The sequence below is a fragment of the Calypte anna genome, chromosome 1, assembly GCF_003957555.1.
Source record: "Calypte anna isolate BGI_N300 chromosome 1, bCalAnn1_v1.p, whole genome shotgun sequence".
Taxonomy (NCBI): domain Eukaryota; kingdom Metazoa; phylum Chordata; class Aves; order Apodiformes; family Trochilidae; genus Calypte; species Calypte anna.
Genome location: NC_044244.1, coordinates 2707589 through 2727216, shown reverse-complemented (window position 1 = coordinate 2727216; position 19628 = coordinate 2707589). Strand labels below are relative to the sequence as shown.

The 19628-nt window shown below is 44.2% G+C and overlaps 1 protein-coding gene across 1 annotated transcript in view; it reads right to left on the bottom strand.

Annotated features, from left to right (window-relative positions):
- The window catches only part of PLXNA4 (plexin A4), a 479396-nt gene that overhangs the window by 57536 nt on the left and 402232 nt on the right, over window positions 1-19628 (bottom strand). The window contains 5 exon segments of the mRNA XM_030459775.1: window positions 80-173; window positions 6673-6840; window positions 8486-8622; window positions 13772-13889; window positions 14555-14706. Of these exon segments, the coding sequence (XP_030315635.1) occupies window positions 80-173; window positions 6673-6840; window positions 8486-8622; window positions 13772-13889; window positions 14555-14706 (669 nt within the window).

The window sequence follows — 19628 nt, the reverse complement described above, 5'->3', positions numbered from 1 at the left end:
ATATTTAAATATTTAAAATATTATTTTAAATATAAAAATATTATTCAGAGCCCCTTCTGATCCCAGCAGCCATACTCACATTGATGTGCTCCTTTCCACCATGCTTTGCCCGGATCTGAGGGTTTTGGATCAGGTCTAGGTGAGTTCCCCACACTGCAATGGGTGTGTTGCCACTAAAGAAGAGGAAATAAAAGAAAGGCATGAAGACATCTAACAGGTATCAGGACTGCTTGCACCAGGAATGGGTGATCTGCATTCCTAAAGGTTGATTTTAAAGTGTCTGACCACATCTCATAGTCCCATAGGAAGGAAAATCCAAACAAAACAAATACTTTTTCATTCATTTGTAAGAGGACAAATATGTAAAACCAGATGGTTGCTAAAACTGTCACATCAAGAAGCATCTGGGTGTTTTTTCTTTGTTAGGACTCAGCAATAAGAAGTTTGGTAGGGAGAAGAAGAATGGGAAATTTAACAGGGACTTTTCAGAATGGTCCACAGACTACATCTCCTTGATCAGTCAAGAAAGAAAACCCCAAACCCCCTCATAAATGCTGTCCTGTGCCACCTCTTGAGGATTCAGGGCTTCCTTGGCTGAGAAAGTCCCCTTGGCAAGTCCCATCTTGTACATTAAACCTGCTCTAAAACCATCAGCTTGGATAGAATAATGTCACCTCAGTGCTGCCAGGAACCTGGTTCTGCAGCATCTAGAAGACACTGAGCCAAAGTCTTCAACCTACAGCCTTCAACCATTTGCTCAGTTTCCATCCATCAAGTAAGTTCTGCCACGTGTGCTAGATCCAACATATGACAGAAAAGAGTTTGCCAGTTTTGGTGTCCCCTTGCTCAGGCAGGGACAGATGTCCTGAGAAAGATGATGCATACAAACCATAACCCTGTGTCTGGTTGATTTTCTTACTTTTATAGCATCTCTTCCAGCCCATTTTGAGATGGGGAGATACAGATGTAAATGGAGACCTCCTTATTCCCTGCAATCATGGTCACCAGAAGGAAACAGCTTTCAGGAACACCCTTTTCTTTCCATCCCTTTGGCTCTTCCTCTTCCACCTGTGTCCAGCAGTTTTTGGGTTTTCTGGGTTTATTTTTGGTGTGGGTTTTTTTTTGTTTTGTTTTGTTGTGGTTTTTTTTGTTTGTGGTTTGTTTGGTTTTTTTTTTTAATTTTTTTTGGAGCTGATGTGACTTTGAACCTCATCTCAACTTGAGGGAAAGGGTTCACTTTAGGGAGCTTTGGCCATCCCAGCCTGGAAAATCTTTGCTCCACCAGAATGAGCTCTCCTTTTGCAGAACTATGGTGAGGATGCAAAGGCTGAAGAGTTGTCTGAGAAGGAAAAACCCTGTCAGGGCTCACAAAGCCAGGGCAGGAGGAGGAAATATCATCAACAGACAGCCCCATCTCAGAGGGTTTCCCAGTCTGAGTACTCCTCTCAGTTTCAGCACCTGCCTCTGTAATTCCCCTTGGCAACCATCCAGGCTGCAATTTATTTCCTGGAGTGCTCTACTGAGAATGGGAGGGGAGGCCATGTGGAAATGAATGGAATTGGGAAAAGAAAGCTAAGAATCCCCTTCCTGCCTCCAGGTAAACCTGGGCATATGTGAAAGATGAAACAAGTGCAAGAGAAAACAACAGGGAAGAAATGCACCAGAAGGAAAAGCCTGCCTTGGTCAAGAGGTCTTCCCTACTTCTGACCTTTGTTTTATTTGTTCCTCATTGATCTTCCATTGTTAATCAGATGGGGGAAGTAGGAATGGATGCAAATCTGTATTTCTGCTCAGCAGTGTAGCTGTCAGGTCGCACACTGTGCTTCACCCCCTCTAGTTGTACCCACAACCCATCAACCAAGAGACTAGGACAGCACCTCAAACACTGGCTGGTGGTCATAGATCATAGAATGTCTGAAGTTGGAAAAGACCTTGGAAATCATCTCCTCCCACCTCCCTGCCATGAGCAGGGACACGTCTCATCCAGCCCAGGTTGCTCCAAGCCTCATCCAACCTGGCCTTGAACACCTCCAGGGAGGAGGCAGCCACAACTTCTCTGGGCAATCTGTTCCACAGTCTCAGCACCCTCCTCCTCAAGAACTTCTTCCAGTCTAAACTTCTTCTCCTTCTGTTTAAAACCATTTCCCTTTATCCTCTCACTACCTCTAGATGCTGACAAACTGGAAACACCACCCCAGGCAATGCCTGGTCATGGTTCAAGGGATGACAAAGACCAAGGAGTTTATCCAAGAAGCAGGAGAGGTGAAACTAAACTTCCTCAGAAGGAGGAAAGATCACAGGTGGTATGGATGAGGGTTATGCATGCTCACTGGCTTCAAGACCAAAGAACTGACCTGGATGAAGTCCTTACCAATTTAAACCTAACCTATGTAACCAAGAAGACTGTAAATTTGAAGTAATGAGCTGTGAGCTCTTTCAAAGAGCGTTGTCACCCCTGTAGCTTTTACTAGGTGCTCCTGTGACACTTCTTATAGAATCATAGAATCATAGAATTGGCTGGGTTGGAAGGGACCTCAGAGATCATTGAGTCCAACCCTTGAACCACCGTTGCGGTTGCTAGACCATGGCACTGAGTGCCACATCCAGGCTCTTTTGAAATATCTCCAGACACGGAGAATCCACTACTTCCCTGGGCAGCCCATTCCAATGTCTGATCACCCTCTCCAGAAAGAAATTCTTTCTAATCTCCAACCTAAACCTCCCCTGGCACAACTTGAGACCCTGCCCTCTTGTCTTGCTGAGAGTTGCCTGGGAAAAGAGCCCAACCCCCCCCTGGCTCCAACCTCCTTTCAGGGAGTTGGAGAGAGTGATGAGGTCTCCCCTGAGCCTCCTCTTCTCCAGCCTCAACACCCCCAGCTCCCTCAGCCTCTCCTCAGAGGATCTGTGCTCCAGTCCCTTCACCAGCCTGGTTGCCCTCCTTTGGACCTGCTCCAGCACCTCAATCTCCTTCCTGAGCTGAGGGGCCCAGAACTGGACACAGGACTCAAGCTGTGGCCTCACCAGAGCTGAGCACTGGGGCAGAATCCCTTCCCTGGACCTGCTGGCCACGCTGCTCCTGATACAGGTCTTTGAAAGGTTCATTTGTTTCAAGAAATGCCTGTATAGACTGATCCATAATTAAAACAATCTTGACCCTGAGTTTAGAAGAATACCTCAGGTTCTTGCTCACTGGAACTATCAGCTGTGATGGGAAATACATAATGTGAAACCTTATGGGGCAAACCCACATTTTGCCATTTCCATAAGGTCTGCTTGGATGCTTGAGTTCTCTTTAACAAACAGAGGACCTCTTCTGAAGTCATACATCCACTTCCAACAGAGATTTCCCTCTCTGCCTTACAGAAAAAAAATACCCTCTCCCCAAAATTCAGCATCACATTAAATGTTCCTGATATCACCCAGGGAGAGAGCTCACTCACCAGAAACCAGAAGTGTAAAAACAAAGTTATTCTTTCCCCACTGTCTTGTTACTAGTGGGGTTTTGACTGCCAGCCTATATAATTATTATTATTATTATTATTAATTTATTAATATTATGAATCTCTGCAGATTCAAACTAGGAAAGAGTTTGTATCTTTACTCAGCTGAAGGTTTTATGTGTTTCAGTCGTATAATGTGTGTGCATATGCACAGATATACAAGTGTGTGTATGTAGAAATAAATCCTTTTATTTAATCAATAAATTACACACAGCTTTCAACCCACATGTTAAAAATTCTATATTTATTTTGGAAACTGAACTTCCAGCCTCAGACCACAGTTACAAACCACAACCACAACACTGGATCAGAGAGGGGAATTTTCTCTGAAAATAATAAATAAATCCAGCTATGTTTGCTGAAGACACAAAATCACCCCCAAACCCCCCCTGGCTTGCAAACCAAGTAAATAAAATTGTTCCTTATGCATGAAAACCATCAGATATTGCCTTTTGTGGCTGCAGGTGAATGCCTGGTCATGGCCTTTTTTGCCCAGATCAGCTCAAAACCCAGAGACATGGTTCTGCCCAGCAAAGAAAGAGGTACCAAGACCAGGAGCTTTCTTAATTTCACTCCTTATTTTCCCAAAAGCTCTGATCATAATTTTCTCTCTGTAGACTCAGATGATTCCTGGACATAACTCAAATCAAATTCAGATCAAAAGTATTAACAGAGCCTCATAAAATTCTAGTTACTTGCCAGCCCAGCATGACTCTTTTTTTTTTTTTTTTTTTTTTTTTTTGAGTAAATTAACAGTAATCTATTCTTTATTGTCTCTGAAAATGGCACTTGAGAAGATTTTAAGCCAGGCTCAGTACATTCATTCCCTAATTTTGCAAAGCTGGTTTAGTGGCAATCACTTACCCTTCAAAACAGCTTAGCCCCACAACCAGGAGTGATGGATCAGAGAAGCACAGTGGATTTGCTGTAATGAATTGCAACATATAACAAATATATTGAGGGACAGCCTCCTCAGCCTATCTCAAGACCCACAGGTCTTGACTAACTTATTTCTTGCTTGATTCTCAGGGCTGGAGTTGGCTGCACTTTCATGGAGCTTTGTGTGAAAGCTTTAGTCTAATGCTTCTCTCCATTATGTGGATGATGCTCCCCAAATGATGGTTATAGGGCTTAAAAAGTGTTCCCAAACACTCTGAACCACAGCATTAATCCTGGATATTGTATCTTCTCATCCTGTGCCCTCCTCCAAGGTTATGCAAGTTTGGATGAGGGCACAAAAACAGGATGAAAAGGGGTAGGTCTGGGGAAAATTAAACTCCTGTGAATGCTCAGGTGGTTGCTTTCTGATTTCAGATGCTATACCTGAATGATGAGACAGGTAGAGCCTTGGTCATCCATCCTAGCAGCCAGAAACCCTGCTAGTAAACTGGCACCCACTAAACAAGCACCTTTTCTTAATTTCCTTTATGCTGGGAGGTGAGATGGGAGATCCAAGGCAGCAAGCAATGGGATGGAGAGTCCCTGCATCCCCAGGATTGGCAAAGCTTTGTTAATACACCTCCAACATCTCTTTGGCTGCTTCTTCCTCTCTTGCTGGAAGCTTTAGCAGAGAAACCAAGGAGCAAAAGGGCTCTGGAGAACTTCTCTCACCTCCCAGCCAGACCTGAAGCCTGGTTTAGGAATGTTCCCATGCTGCAACTTCTTGGGGGATATATTAGGGGAATTCATTCTCCTAAGCTGTCAGATTTGCACAATTTCACTGGCACCAAATTCACTTTCATAAGGGAGGGAGTAAAGTGATTTCTCCTTCCACTGATAACCTGAACTCTGACTGAAAATAAAACCCCCACATGGAAAATCCAGACACTAAAGCTTCAAACCCAATAGGCAAAGATTCAGTCCGGCTCAATCAGCAAATTCCCTCCTGGTAATTAAAGGCATTAATTGATTTGTGAAAACATCTTCTGGATGAGGGCTGAACTGGGGGGATTTACAAGCCCTGCTCCTAATCCCCAGTTACTCCAATCAGTCCAGTTTGACAGGAAAGCAGAGAGCTCTCATGGATGAATGAGAGGAGACTACGATTTCTTGTTTTGTATCTTCTCAAGGAAATACCAAAGCATTTAATGACCAATTTCCCCCTTCCTGAGGTCATTTCTGCAGATTTCTAAGAGCATTTGGATGAAACCTGAGAGTTTAGATGCCTTCTACAATCAGAGCAAATGCTTCTCTTAGATACCTTCATGTGAAGCCTTTGAATGCACTAAAGCAGCATCAATGGGGTGAAGAGGATGCCTAATGAGGAGGAAGGATGTTTGATAGAGCAGGGACCTTTGGGCTTCACCTCTGGAGGCAGTCCCTGGGGATTTCAGGTATGGTGGCCAAAGATGTTTAGTCTTAAACCAGCAAGTCCCCTGGGGCTTTCAGGTATTGTGGCCGAAAATGCTTAGTCCTAAGCCAGCAAGTCCATGAAGGCTGTGGGGAAGGTAGGAACCCATGGGAGATTCACTCCTCCAAGCACAGTTATGATGTTTCTGTCCAGGTTTAAGATAGCAGTGACTGGTTCTGCTGCCAGGCAAAGCTATGGACCCATCCCAGAACATTCATGACCAGAAACAGTTGGAATTGCAAGTTTTTTGGGGACACAGCTGAATAGTTCAGCCAGCCCCGGGCTCAGACAAGGAGGATCCTGGTGCTGGAGATAAACCCTGGGCTGCAGTCAAGAGGGAAAAAGCTCCAAAACTAGGCTGGAAATTTGCTGCACCTCCCTTTTCCAAGGAAACATGAAGTGTCCAAAGCAAGCATTGGTATCTGATTTGACTGCTCTAAGGGAGGAAGTTTTGCTCAGCTAGTGAAGCCTGGGTGCAGGATCATTTAGGTTTGGACTACCTGGAGCTGGTTTGGTGGAAGGGCCCCACTCTTACCCATCCTTCACTAGATTCTGTGGACATTTTGTCCCAGGGTACACATCAGTACAGACACACATTGAGAATTCAAGGTGTCACAAGGAATACACAACACACTGTTGGCCTCTTGGTCTTTCCATGATCTTGAGCTCCTGGAAGTAGCTCTGCACAAATCTATTTCTTAGCGAGCACAATGCTTGGCAAGAACTTTCTGCATCAAGGACATGATGGATGCATTAGAAAACCATGAGAGGTAGGAAAAAATAACCATGAAGGGTGGCAGGAGGTGTCCATGGGATGCTCACCTGAAGATGCTCCACTCAGGCTCGATCCTCAGGATGGTTGGATCTTCTACATACTCATACTGCAACTCCTGATGTATTTTAGCCTTGTCCACTCTTACAGACACCTTCACCTTCTCAAAGCCTTCATCTGAAGCAGTAGTGTTACAGACAATGTGCTTGGTGGATCTCCTGGGAGTAGAAGCAAGTAAATATAAACCAGGAGCTGTCAGCAGCAAAATAAATGGTGCTAAAAAGATCCCAGCTACTTGCTCTCATGTTCTGTGACCTTAACCTATGCACTGTGAAGTAGTGAAACTCACTGATACAGGAATATGCTGAAAATGTGACACATTTATATGAGGATGTGATGTTGACTTTATATCAAAGCACAAGGGCCATCATTTCTCAGGTCTCAGAGTGAAAACTGGACCCCAAGGGAAGTCCAAAACCAGCCCTCTCTCCAGAAGCATTCCTGTGCAATTAAATACCTGGTGGATGCTTCCTGCCTGCCTGCAGACATAGGCAGCAGCAGCTCAGAAAAAGGGGTGTTTGCACCTCAGCTTTATTATCCTGGGATAATAAAGTTTCCTTTGCATTAGAACTGTAAACTTTTTTTTTTAGTGCAGTTTGCAGCATGCCTGGGATGCTACCTTTGCATGGAAGGTGTTAATATAGTGGGAAGTATTTTCTGATTATACCCAATGGGGATTCTGCATGAAGCTTTCATTGAATCACAGAATGGATTAGGTTGGAAAATCATCTATTTCCAAACCCCCAGCATGGGCAGGGACACCTCCCACCAGACAAGGTTGCTCAAGGTCCCATCCAACCTGACCTTCACCATTTCCTGGGAAGTGCAGAGTGCATCCTTCCCTTGCAGTAGAGCACCACACACCTTCCCTGCCTGCATCCTCCAGGTGCTTTCCAGATTCAATCCCCCAGCCCCTCCTAAAACCCCTCCAGCTTCTTCAGTAAACATCTCCAAGCAGCTGTGATTCTCACTTGACCTTTTAAAGCTCAAGCTGTGACTTCACCCTCCTGAATTATAGATGCTGAATCACAGAGGCTGAATCACACCAGAGTCATGAAAAGCAGCTAAGCAGGAGCCTCACAACCAGGAGAGGGAAGGGCACTGCCCCAGGTCAGTGGTCCTGAGTCTCCTGTGAATGAATATTTCTTCTGCCAAGGACATGCTGGGAGAAATGTGCCAGCTTTATCTTCAGCTTCTGTTGATACTGGCAGCAAAATGTATGGCACTGGGTAGTTCTGAGCTGCAGGAGCTCCTGGGAATGGGATTCAGGCTGATTCCCACAGGGATCAGGGAACATTCAGCAGGTAACACTGACATTAAGCCTCTTGGAGCTTTGATTGAGCAGGAGCCAACCCAGAGCTGAAATGTTGCAAATCGTCCATTTCTTAGCACTACAGAACTACCCTGAGATAAAAGGGAAGGGTTTTAATAGTCAGAACTGAGTTTGTCAGATTTTCTTTGCCACCTTTGCTAAAGCAAGGACATGAGAACGAATCTTTTAAACCATGGAAGTAGCAAAACCTGGGACCATGGAGAATTTCAGTGAAATTTGCCAAGGGTCCCTGGGAAAAAAACACATCAAATATCGATCAAAACAATGAAATTAATCCTATTCTCCAGCCCCAAAACACACACAGTAAGTTTGCACGTGGTGCAGAATGCAAAACTCCCATTGCTGAATAGAAATGGGCACGAGCAAAGGGAGGCACTTGGGGGACAGGGCTGCAGAAGACACCTCCTGCCTACTTGCTCACATCTTTAAGACTCAAGCATGGACAGTAAGTAGGAAGGACTCAGCTGTACCTGTAGAAGAGGCAGGGTTGTCTCCCAAAGGTCACAATGACATTGCTGCCAGCATTGAGATTGTTGCCTGTTATTGTCACCTGGGTGCCACCTGACACTGGTCCCCGCTTCGGCTTGAGATCAGAGAGGGTCAAAGTCTGTGAAGGCAAAAAGGTTGTGTTGAAAACAGCAAAGAAGAGGGTTGGTACCTTCCCTCTCTCATTTACTCATGGAGAGAGGTAGGCACCCCCATGGGTTAATCATTTAGAAGATGACCATACCTTCTGGCCAACAAAGGAGTCCAGAATGAGAAGAGTTGTATCATAAGCACTTTGCTTTAACGATAAGTCTGGGGGGATGAGTTTAGAGCTAGCTCCAGTCTGTTCTTGCCCCTTCTAAATCAGGGTTAACTATGTTTTAGCTGGACTTCAGAAGATGACCAGCAAAGGAGTCCAGAATGAGAAGAGTTGTATCATAAGCACTTTGCTTGAATGATAAGTCTGGGGGAATGAGTTTAGAGATAACTCCAGTCTGTTCTTGCCCCTTCTAAATCAGGTTTAACTATGTGTTAGCTGGACTTTAGAAGATGACCACATCTCCTGGCCAGCAGAGGAATCAAGAATGAGAAGAGTTGTATCATAAGCACTTTGCTTGAATAACAAGTCTGGTGGAACGAGTTTAGAGATAACTCCATTCTGTTCTCCTTGCCCCTGCTAAATCAGCCCTGCCTTTGCTCCTGCTCAGAAATACTCTGTGCTTCCAAAGCTCCAATACTCTGGAGCAGCTGGAGCCACAATCTTTCATCTCCACTGCTTGTTTGACCCAGAGCAGGTGGCTTTTTTGCCATCATACAGCACCTCCTCTGCAAGATAAACCAGGTCTTGAGCTGGCTGATTGGGTCTTAATGGGGACTTTCCACCTCCAAGCTATGGAGCTCACAAGTGATTAAAATGATGGGTCCTTGAAGAAGTTACTGTAACCCTTGTTGTTCTGAGAAGGGAACAGAACATTGCTCCAGAGAGATGCCTAAAAGCTCCTCCTTTGCTCATGGGTTTTATTTCCCTGGGAAAGAGGAGTGCTGTGATTCAGCAGAGCATCTGAGCTCATGTCTTGCCTCTTCCCACATGCCCACTCCATGACCCCAAACCTTTTCTCTTTTCCTTATCAGGCTTGGATGCTGAGACTGCTTAGTGCTGCACAAGTGTCCTGCATGGTGATGTTGAGATGTATTCAGAAATCCTAAAGCCACAAAAGATGAACACCTTTCCCTGCTGATTGTCCAAAGCCTCTTTCTCAAACATAATATATCAAAAAAGAGACACAGTCCCTTTAGGGCCCCTAAATCTCAAACCTCTTTTTCTTACTTTCCTGCTCTCCCTTCTTCCCCAAATCAAGATAAAATACTGGCACTCTGAAGGCAGGGATCACCCTGCTACAACAATGCAGAGAGGAGACATCCATTTTCAGGGAGAAATTCAGAGTTACAGTTTATTCTTTCATTTGCATTTTAATAGAAAAACTTTCCATTCAGTCCCAAGTGAAAAGCTACTATATGCATTTAAATGAAGATTATTTTTTCCCCCTCTTTTTGAGAAAGATGACATAAATGCTTGAAGCTCAGCACCTCTGAACAAGCAGGTACATCACACAGTCACCTGATTGAGCTTTCCAAACCATTAATCCATGTTTATAAAACTACCTGACACACAACACTGGTCCCTGTTTTGCAGAGTCCTCTCTCTCCCTGTCCCCCTCCAGCTAAGAGCAGCAAAGTTTCCACTTTGCTTTTGTTCCAACACTGAAGCCAAGACTTGGAGGAAGAGCTGAACATCAAAACCTGTCATCCAGCTCAGCAGACAAATCTGTTGTCAGGGCTGGATGCTTGTTGTGTTTAAACTTGATTGGTTTTGACATGATGGTTTGGCAATGGTTTTGCTTCAAGTCCCTCACTTATTAATCGCTGAAGGTTGGGGAGGACATAAAAGAAGAAAGAAGACATTAAGAAACAAGAAACACCCTGGTTTTTATTCTTGTCTGGGAATATTCTCTGGCTGGTATCATTGGGAGAGAAGGCACAGGAAGGGTAGGTGAGTCCTGCTCCATTTTTAGGGTACCTCCCCATGATGTGATGAAAACTGCTTTACAAACCAGAGAGGACCATTTGAGTTAAAAACCAAAATCCCTTATCCCACTTCCAAAGAGCTTTCCTGCCCTCTCCCCAGAGGTATGAAAAGTGTCCATGCCATTCCAAAGATCCTAGGAGACCAGAACTCTACCAGTAATGTTGCTTGGCAAAGCCTTGCTGTGACTCCTGCCAACCTTACAAAAGGGTTTGTGGCTATGCTTTCTAAGTTGTGATAAACCATTAATTATTCAGGGTGGCCTTCATAAATAATGCACACCATGTTTGCACTAAAACTCATCCTCCAGACTGTTTACCATTTCCTTGCTGGTGCAAGGTGATGGAAAATGCAAGAAGGTCTAAGAGAACCTATAGTAGGATGAAGTAGACAGTGACAAGGAGAGAGAAAGGTGCCAGGAAATCTTCTGTGTCTTCTTGAGGTCTTGCCTGCCTACCTTCCTCTGCTCCCCAACCCTTTGGTTTCATAGAATCACAAAAAGGGGTTGGGTTAAAAAGGACCTTGAGGTGTCATATAGACCAAACCCTCTGCTAAGAGCCCCATTCAACCTGACCTTGAATGTTGCCGGGGGTGGAACATCTATGACCTCTCTGGGCAAGCTGTGCCAGTGTTTCATCAAAAAAAATCCATTCTTATATCTGGATCTTTCTGTTTAAAAACATCACCCCTTCTCCTAGGATTTCAGGCCCTGCTGAAAAGTTTGTCCCCATCTTTCCCCAAGTGCCTGCTCCCCACGAGCTGTCCCACAGAGAAGCTGCCACCAAAACCATCTCTAAACTGACCTCATGGTGCATGTCAAGACCTTGGTTCCCACTTCATTCCTCTTGGTGGCAAGGGCAGAACAAGATGTGACTCAGACATGACCTGTGGACTTGGGTTTCCCTTCTGGAAACTCCACAGTAGGAGCAGGAAGGGAAAGATGGAAGGGAAAAGAAGGGAGACACATTGGAAATGTTCTCCTGAGACAAGGATTTTAGGAACAGACTCCAAAGAGATGCTGAGAACCCCACATCACCTGCACTGATTCATAATATTCTTATCCAAAGCCAGAATAAAAGCAAACTTGTTTCAGCATCTGAATTGAAAAATGAAGGATTTTTTTTTTAATTTTTTATTAAAAGACCATGACAATAATCATAGCAACAAAATTAATACCTTAAAAATTATTAAAATCATTATATGTTTCATTTCAGCCTGCAATTAAATTCTTTGTTTGCCTTTTGGCTTCTTGAACTCTCCAATGCTACTCTCATTTCTGATCAGAGGTGACCTTAAAACAAACTAACAGCATTTTGAATGTAAAAGATCTGGTTAGAAATGCAGAGAAGAACTGTCCTAGCATCTCTTAAACCAGGCTATCTCTTTTTTAAATCCCTGAAATTTAATTCTCTGTTGAGTTCAAAATACCACCTCTTGCAATTCCTGACAGGGAAGCGAAACTGAACCTATTGGCCCAATTTGATCCTCTTTTGCTTGAAATCTTTTGAAAAGCAATTTTCCAAGGGATTTTTTTAATGCATCAAAAAGCAACATTTACCTCCCATGTGATGCCCTTCCTTAGCTTTCAAACATCTTCCTTCTCTTAATGCTGCCACCCCCCACTGCAGGACTCCAAGCTACGTTGTGATGCCTGAAACAACATCTCTACCCCCCTGGAAAAACTATGGGAGGAAGCCAAGATGTGCCAACAAACACAAACCCTGGCTACAAAGGCAAGAGACATGGGGAAGGGCATATGATGGGCAGGTTGGAGAGAATCTGTGGGGTTTTTTCTGCCTTGCACAAAGATATTGAGGTATTCAGCAGAGAAAACCCCGTTGGCTTCACGCTCATGGATGGTTGGGATGGCTGCAAGCCAACAAGCAGAGGGAAAAGCTGTCATGGGTGGACAAGGGTGATGAAAACTGGACAGTAATTTCCAAAGTAGGAAAGGGGACACACTGAAGTGTAATGTCCTGGAAAGAATCCTTCTGTCTGCCTAGTGGGGGTTATCTCTTCAAGGTGTTTCTTTGCCCCCCGTCATCTGAGTGACGCCAGAAAATGGAATCACAGAATATAAAGAAACACAGAGAAATTTCTGTAGTTCAAGAGGAAAATCTAAGCTATTTGCATTCATTACTGGTTACCTCTACCATTAAAAAAAAACAACCCAAAAACCCCCAAAAACCCAACCTGCTCAGGCATGTGGATAATTTCAGAAAAGACCCATTCCCTTGCAGGATTTGAGAGCTTTTGATGGGAACAAAGAGAGCCTCTCATCTCAAACCTGCACTGATCTTTACAGATCAAGGCCAAGCAATGCTTGTATTCCCCAGCAAGGGGCCTTAGAGGGATAAGTTGGTCTTTTGGACAAGGAGTGTTGGTAGAAGAGGGGAAAGTGGAGCAAAAAACCAAGCTGAGTGTGCTGAGCTCCTCACAACTCTTCCTTGGCAAAGTGAGAGTCTCAGGATGAACTTGCAGCAGTAGAAGTCCAGAACCAGGCTCAGAGTCCCTCTGTCTACTTTTCAAGCTGATGTCCCAGACAGAAGGTGTAGCAAGACAATTTTTAAGCCTCAGAAGTCTCTATAAAACAAGGAGCACCGACCACTGAAATCCCTTCCCTCTTTCCTTTGGACATATTTAACCTTTGGGGATGGAGAGGCAGGAAACCTCCAGCTTCCAGGTTCCTGCAGAAACCCCACCATGAACATCACAATCCTGCTGAAGACCTCAGGGTGCTGATGCTGAGTGGCAACCCCTGATAGATGCCCTCATCTCTAGCATCTGGGGTGATAGTGGTAGGGTGAGCATCAGACTCAGGAAAGGTCAGATACCAGGAAAATTTTTTCCTTTTTTCATGGTCTCTTTTTTTTTTTCCTTTCTCCCTTAATTTTTTTTCTTTCCTGTACAGCAATTTTAACTATTAATGAGGATTTTCTGTACTAATTTGAACCATGACTGCATGTAACTGAAACTGGACTAATAATCTGGACTATTATTAGATTGTTAAAACATTAATTAGGCAAGCTATTTTTGCTCCTAGTGGGATTTTAAAGGGAAATTGGAAGGAACAATTTGGTGTGCTCGGGACAGCAGAGAAGAGCTCAGAATGGCCAAGGACAACACAGCAAAGCAAACCACAGCCTGAGGAGCTTCAGGACCAAGGATAATTTCTCACAGAGCTTACCATAAAGTAGTAGAGCTGGGAAGACCTGGCCATGAACTCTGGTTTGCACTCAGCCACACAGATTTCCACAAATCCAGCATGTTGACTGGGCTTGGCCTCCCCCATCTCACACACGATCCTGTAGAGAAAATATGAAGCAGAAGGAAGGTTTGAGGGATGGTTGAGGGATGGGTAAGATGGAATTAAAGCCCACAATGTTGGGAAAGTGACTGTAGACTTAACCTATTCTCTCCTATCCAATCCAGGCTCCAGATTGTGGCTATTTCTTAGAGTGTGGTGGTTTTTGGCTGTTGGTACTTGATGGGGTAAATGCTCAGTTAATGTAAACCATAGAATGGTTTGGGTTGGAAGGGACCTTGAAGATCATTTAGTTCCAACCAAAATAGGCTCCAAATCAACACAGCTTCATTTCAGTGTGGAGACAGATGCTGAGCTGACGTCTGACCCCAGGGGTTCCTCTTCTTTGGATGGTGGACAGCATTGTAGCTTTGATGCTTAATGCATGAGACAAGCTGCTTCTTGGGACTGTTGCCTCAAACCCCAGAACTGAACATCCATCTGGTGGCTATTCCATGATTGATAATTTTAGTCTATATGCCATGAACATTACCATAATATGCAACCCAAATAAATTAATGATTAGCTTCTGAGCTGTGAGGAAAAGGTATCTTCCATCCCACACTTCCAAAGTTGGTTGAAATGGGCTCCTTAGAAGATGCTACAGGTAGTAATGGCTGTTATTAGGAGTGCTGTGGCCACTTTTCTGCCACACACCCAACTTACTGCTCTGCTGGGATGTACCCTTCCACCAGTGGTTTGCATTCCACTCCAGCCACCTTGACATGAGAGGCAATATCTCTGAACTCCAGCCCCAGGTTCTCCCCACGGATGGTCACCTTGGTCCCTCCTTCACGAGGGCCTGTCACTGGATTGATCTGCAGGAACAAGCCAAGAAAGAAAAGAATATTTAAACCACCTATGTCAAAACATCAGCAGCCTCTCAGGTGAAAGAGGAGACATTCCAGATCTCTTTGCAACCACTGAAGATATTCATAATTATCAATGCTGAACAGTGTGGGAACAAACCCACTCCAGATACAAGCCTAGGACCAGCCTCTTGCAAATATATTACAGATCACACAAGCTCCAACCTCAGAGTACCCAAAAATTCTGCTCTAGAGCTCTTTTATTTTCTTTTGACTCCTTGCAAAACATCCAGAGATGAGTAGGAGATGTCTCCTGGGTAGGAGAAGGTGTTTCAGGTAGTGCAGCTGAGCACCACATTTTACAGATATGAGACTTGGAAAGGCAGGAGTGGGAAATAATGGAAAGAAAAAGCAAAGGACACAAATGGCTTCAGTGTCACTTTAAATCCTAAACTCCCAGCCCAAAGCACATGGCTTTTTAACAGCTCTAGGGGTAGATATTGGTCATGCATCACAAACTCAGCTGGAAATGTCCACCTGTCTTCCTCTCCTTGCAGAGCATCACCCTCTCCATCTCTCTGCAACGTTTCTGGCCCATGCCAAGGGGATGTGTAGGTGGAAAAATATCCTGCATTGCATCCATCAATTGTTCAGAACCAGGTGTGGGAATCAGAGTGGGAGGTGTCTCCTCAGCATCAAAACCCCACAGAAATACTTGGGCTGGCCCTTCAGCATCTCACTTCTACCCTTCCAGTTACTCAGGGTGCCCAAATGCTTTGCCATACAACTGGCTGGTTGAAAGGGGCTTCAAACAAAAGGGTTTTCCCTGATGCCCAACCAGGATACCATAGATGCCATCTGTCAGCTTTGGCAAGGTTCTCTTCAGAGTAAGGAAAGGGGAATTCCCTGTCTGAGTTCTGTACCCTCCAGCCAATGGCTCTGCCAACCAGGAATATAGGGCTGGCAGCTAAATCCTTGCATAGCAGTTGGACTGGCAGGGAAAGTTGAAGCACTGGCATTGAGTAGCTGAGTCTGGCACCAAGGTTAGACTGATTTCTATCCACAGGGCAATTTTCAGAAGGTCCATCTTTCATAAAAGGAGGGAGATCTCATTAGGGGATGTTGTATTTTAGGATGTTTAATTTTAGATGTCATGGAACGTCTCCTGAATGAGTCTGTCTTTGCCCTGACCATAAAAAGAACCAACAGAAGTTGATAAATTCATAGTATATGCACTGAAAGTGTTGAAGGCCAAATTAGATGGGTCTTGGAGCAACCTGACCTAGTGGGAGGTGTCCCTGCACAAGGCAGGGGAGCTGGAACTGGATGATCTTTGAGGTCCTTTCCAAGTCAGACCATTCTATGTTTCTATCATCATGGACAAGTTCTTGGATCTGTAGAGTTGTGTAGAGCAGACACAGTCTCTACAGCACAAGATCCCTGCAGTGGCCTTGTATCAGGTCCAAACCCCATGGCAAATATCACTTTAGCCAAGAAAATCAGAACTGTGGCAGATTTATTCCTACTCCAAAAACCAACAAGATACTCAAGTTCTAAAAATAAAATAGCACAACATCAATCTGACAGGTGAAATGATTATTGGGGTTGGCTGGAGATTTGACCTTTGGATGGTCTGTGGTGGTGAGATTGATAGATAAGGAGAAGATGGAGGAAAAGGAGAAATGAATGGAGAGGCATTTGTGGTTATCTGGCAGGAAATGAGGACAAGTATCATAAGAAATGAGAATGAAAATGAAATTTCTATTCTAGGAGAAACTACTGCTGATTGTCTCACTTTTCAACATTGAAAACCTGAGCTATTTTCCCAAAAATGGTAATTCCAAAATATTTTTATTCTCAATCAGTAATAAATATCTATTCAAACACAGTTTTCTGTTTGAAAATACTTCTTTTGCTGATGTCAGGTAATCCTCTCCTGATAAAACACTTTATCTGAATGATGATGGAAGGCTGGAATATATCACCCTACCAAATGCAACCTAAAGTGAGCTCAAAATGAAAAAAAGGAAGTTAAATTAAAATCCCCAGATTTTCTTTGATTGCCTTCTGTACTGGACATGCTTTATAAGAGAACTGAGTTCCCCGTGGAATATTTTGGTTCCATTTTGTGGTATTTAACACCATCAAATGGGTTTTACTTGTTCTAATGCTGTAGATATCTAGCAAGCTATTAATTAGAGCTCACCTATGCTTGAAAGAACTTGCTAGTATGGACAAGTACATCTCATAGCAAGTCAAAAGAGGGTTGTTTTGGGTTTTTTTTTCTCATGTAGCCAATGTCATTACCCTTAATCAAAGAAGGTATAGTAATGAGAAGTGAAATCTTGCTAGAACTTGAGACAAAAGGTTCACAACTGAAGACCCAAAAACTCAATGGGCAAATTATCCTCCTCCTTCCAGCTCTGGCTACAGAAAGAAATTTTTAAGAATTCTTGCTCTGACTCAAAAAAGCACCAATAGGAAATTTTCTGGTATGAAGCAAGCCCAGTACTTCTGAACTTAGAACATAGAATAATTTGGGTTGGAAGGGACCTCTAAAGGTCACCCAGTCCAACCCCCAGCCAGATCAGGATGCTCAGAGCCTCCTCAAGCCTCACCTTGAATATCTCCAGGGATGAGGCCTCAACCACCTCCCTGGGCAACCAATTCCATTTTTCCACTACCCTCAGGGTAGCTGTTCCTAACCTTCAATCTAAATCCACTTTTCTCTAATTTAAACCCATTGCCCCTCATCCTATCACTCCAGGCCCTTGCACACAGTCCCACTCCAGCCTTCCTGGAGCCCCTTCAAATACTGGAAGGTCACTATTAGGAATCCCTGGAACCTTTTCCACGCTGAACATCCCCAGCTCCCTCAGCCTCTCTTCGTAAGAAAGTTATTCCAGCCCCCTGATTATTTAAGTGGCTTTCCTCTGGAACAGTTTCATCAGGTCCATGTCCTTCCTATATTGAGGATTCCAGAGCTGGACAATGTCTCTCCTTGTGCCATTTATCAATTTTTAAAATCCAGTTTCAAATCTCACTTATTCCCTTAAAACAGGAAAGCCTGGGATTCTCCCAGGAGTGTGTGGGAGCTTTTTTTTAAGCCCAGCTCATGGCACTCTCAAAGATGTCTTTAGGAAGAAGGTGTTACCAGCAAGGTGTTCAGAGCAAGGGAGAAGGAGCTTGCTTCTGTCATAGGTGCAAAAATGTGGAAGGAGACCTCTCAGGATTGGATAGGACAATTCAGGCAGGGAAACAAAAGCTGCAGGGAAACAAAAGCTTCAAGGAAGCTTCAGCTTTGTCTTGAAGACCCCAAGCTGTGATGCTGCATTGTAATTCACACCCTCTGCTCTTATCATCATAGATTGGTTTAGGTTGGAAAGGACCTTGGAAATCATCTTCTCCAAGCTGCCTGCGATGGGCAGGGACATCTCTGGGAAGGGACACCATGGGCAGGGACACCAGGTTGCTCCAAGCCTCATCCAACCTGGCCTTGAACACCTCCAGGGAGGGGGCAACCACAACTTCTCTGGGCAATCTGTTCCAGAGTCTCAGCACCCTCCTCCTGAAGAACTTCTTCCAGTCTAAACTTCTCCTTCTGTTTAAAACCATTTCCCTTTATCCTCTCACTGCCTCCAGATGCTGACAAAGTGGAAACACTGCCCCAGGCAATGCCTGGTCATGGTTCAAGGGATGACAAAGACCAAGGAGTTTATCCAAGAAGCAGGAAAGGTGAAACTAAACTTCCTTAGAAGGAGGAAAGATCACAGGTGGTATGGATGAGGACTATGCATACTCACTGGCTTCGGGACCAAAGAACTGACCTGGACCTTACTGGTTTAAACCTAACTTATGTAACCAAGAAGACTGTAAATTTGAAAAAATACACTCTGAACCTCTTCTCTTGCACTTTCAAACCATTACCCCTTTTCCTAGCACTGGACATTCTTCTGAAAAGTCCCTCTGCAGCCCTCCTGGAGGTTTCTTTCAGGAATTGGGGGGCAGCTCTAAGGTCCCTCTGGAGTCTTCTCCAGGCTGAACGATCCCTGATCACATAATCTGCCTGATGCTGCAACTTGCCACTTCTGGAGGAGTTTTTGTGGCTCATTGAGTCTGTAAGTCCTTTAATTTCACCAAGTGATAATATCAGTGTGGGAGCAAGCCAGTAAGTATGGGTTTAGGGGAAGCTCTTTGCAAATTTGTGCCTGTGCAAGTGTGAGAATATTTTTTTGTTTCTCCTCCTCCTGCAGAGATACTGCTCTGGCTCCTCACCAGAACATGCTCTTAACCAACCTCTCCAGACTGCATTTAGCTGCAATTTATATCCAGAGTCACTTGAGATTCCTTCCATGCTAATGGCTCAGAAAAAGAGTTTCCAAGAGCTACTTGTGATTGCACCAGACAGCTGGAATATTTCATGAGAGAATATTGCAGTGATCTGTCTGAGCTTTGGGAGCTGTTGGAGGAAATGGCAGCAGAATTAGGAATAATTCCCTTCTGGAATTATAGGGTGGAGAGGGTTTTGAATTTCACAAAGAGACCAGAGATGAAGAATTGGGATCAAAGCATGGCAGAGAAATGGGGAGGAACCTTCAGAACATCATACTCTTGCATGGCCAGGTCCTTGCATTTTGGACTTCTTCTTTAGCTGCTCATCCATCAGCTTCCCAATACCAAATTTGATGGATCTGTATAAAATTTTAAAAATTTTCCCAAGTTCTGAGAACCTGAAAAGATTCAAAAGAGGTTTCTCCCAGCTCCCAATAATTTTCAAGGCCTGAAAACTGAACTTTCAGATGTAGCTGCTCATTGGTGATGCTGAGGTTTGTTTTCCAAGCTTCAAGTGGTTCAAGTGGACTCAAAATAAGTCCCAGATAAATCAAAGTGCAGTGGAGAACTTCACCTTGGAAACAACAGAATGAGCCTGG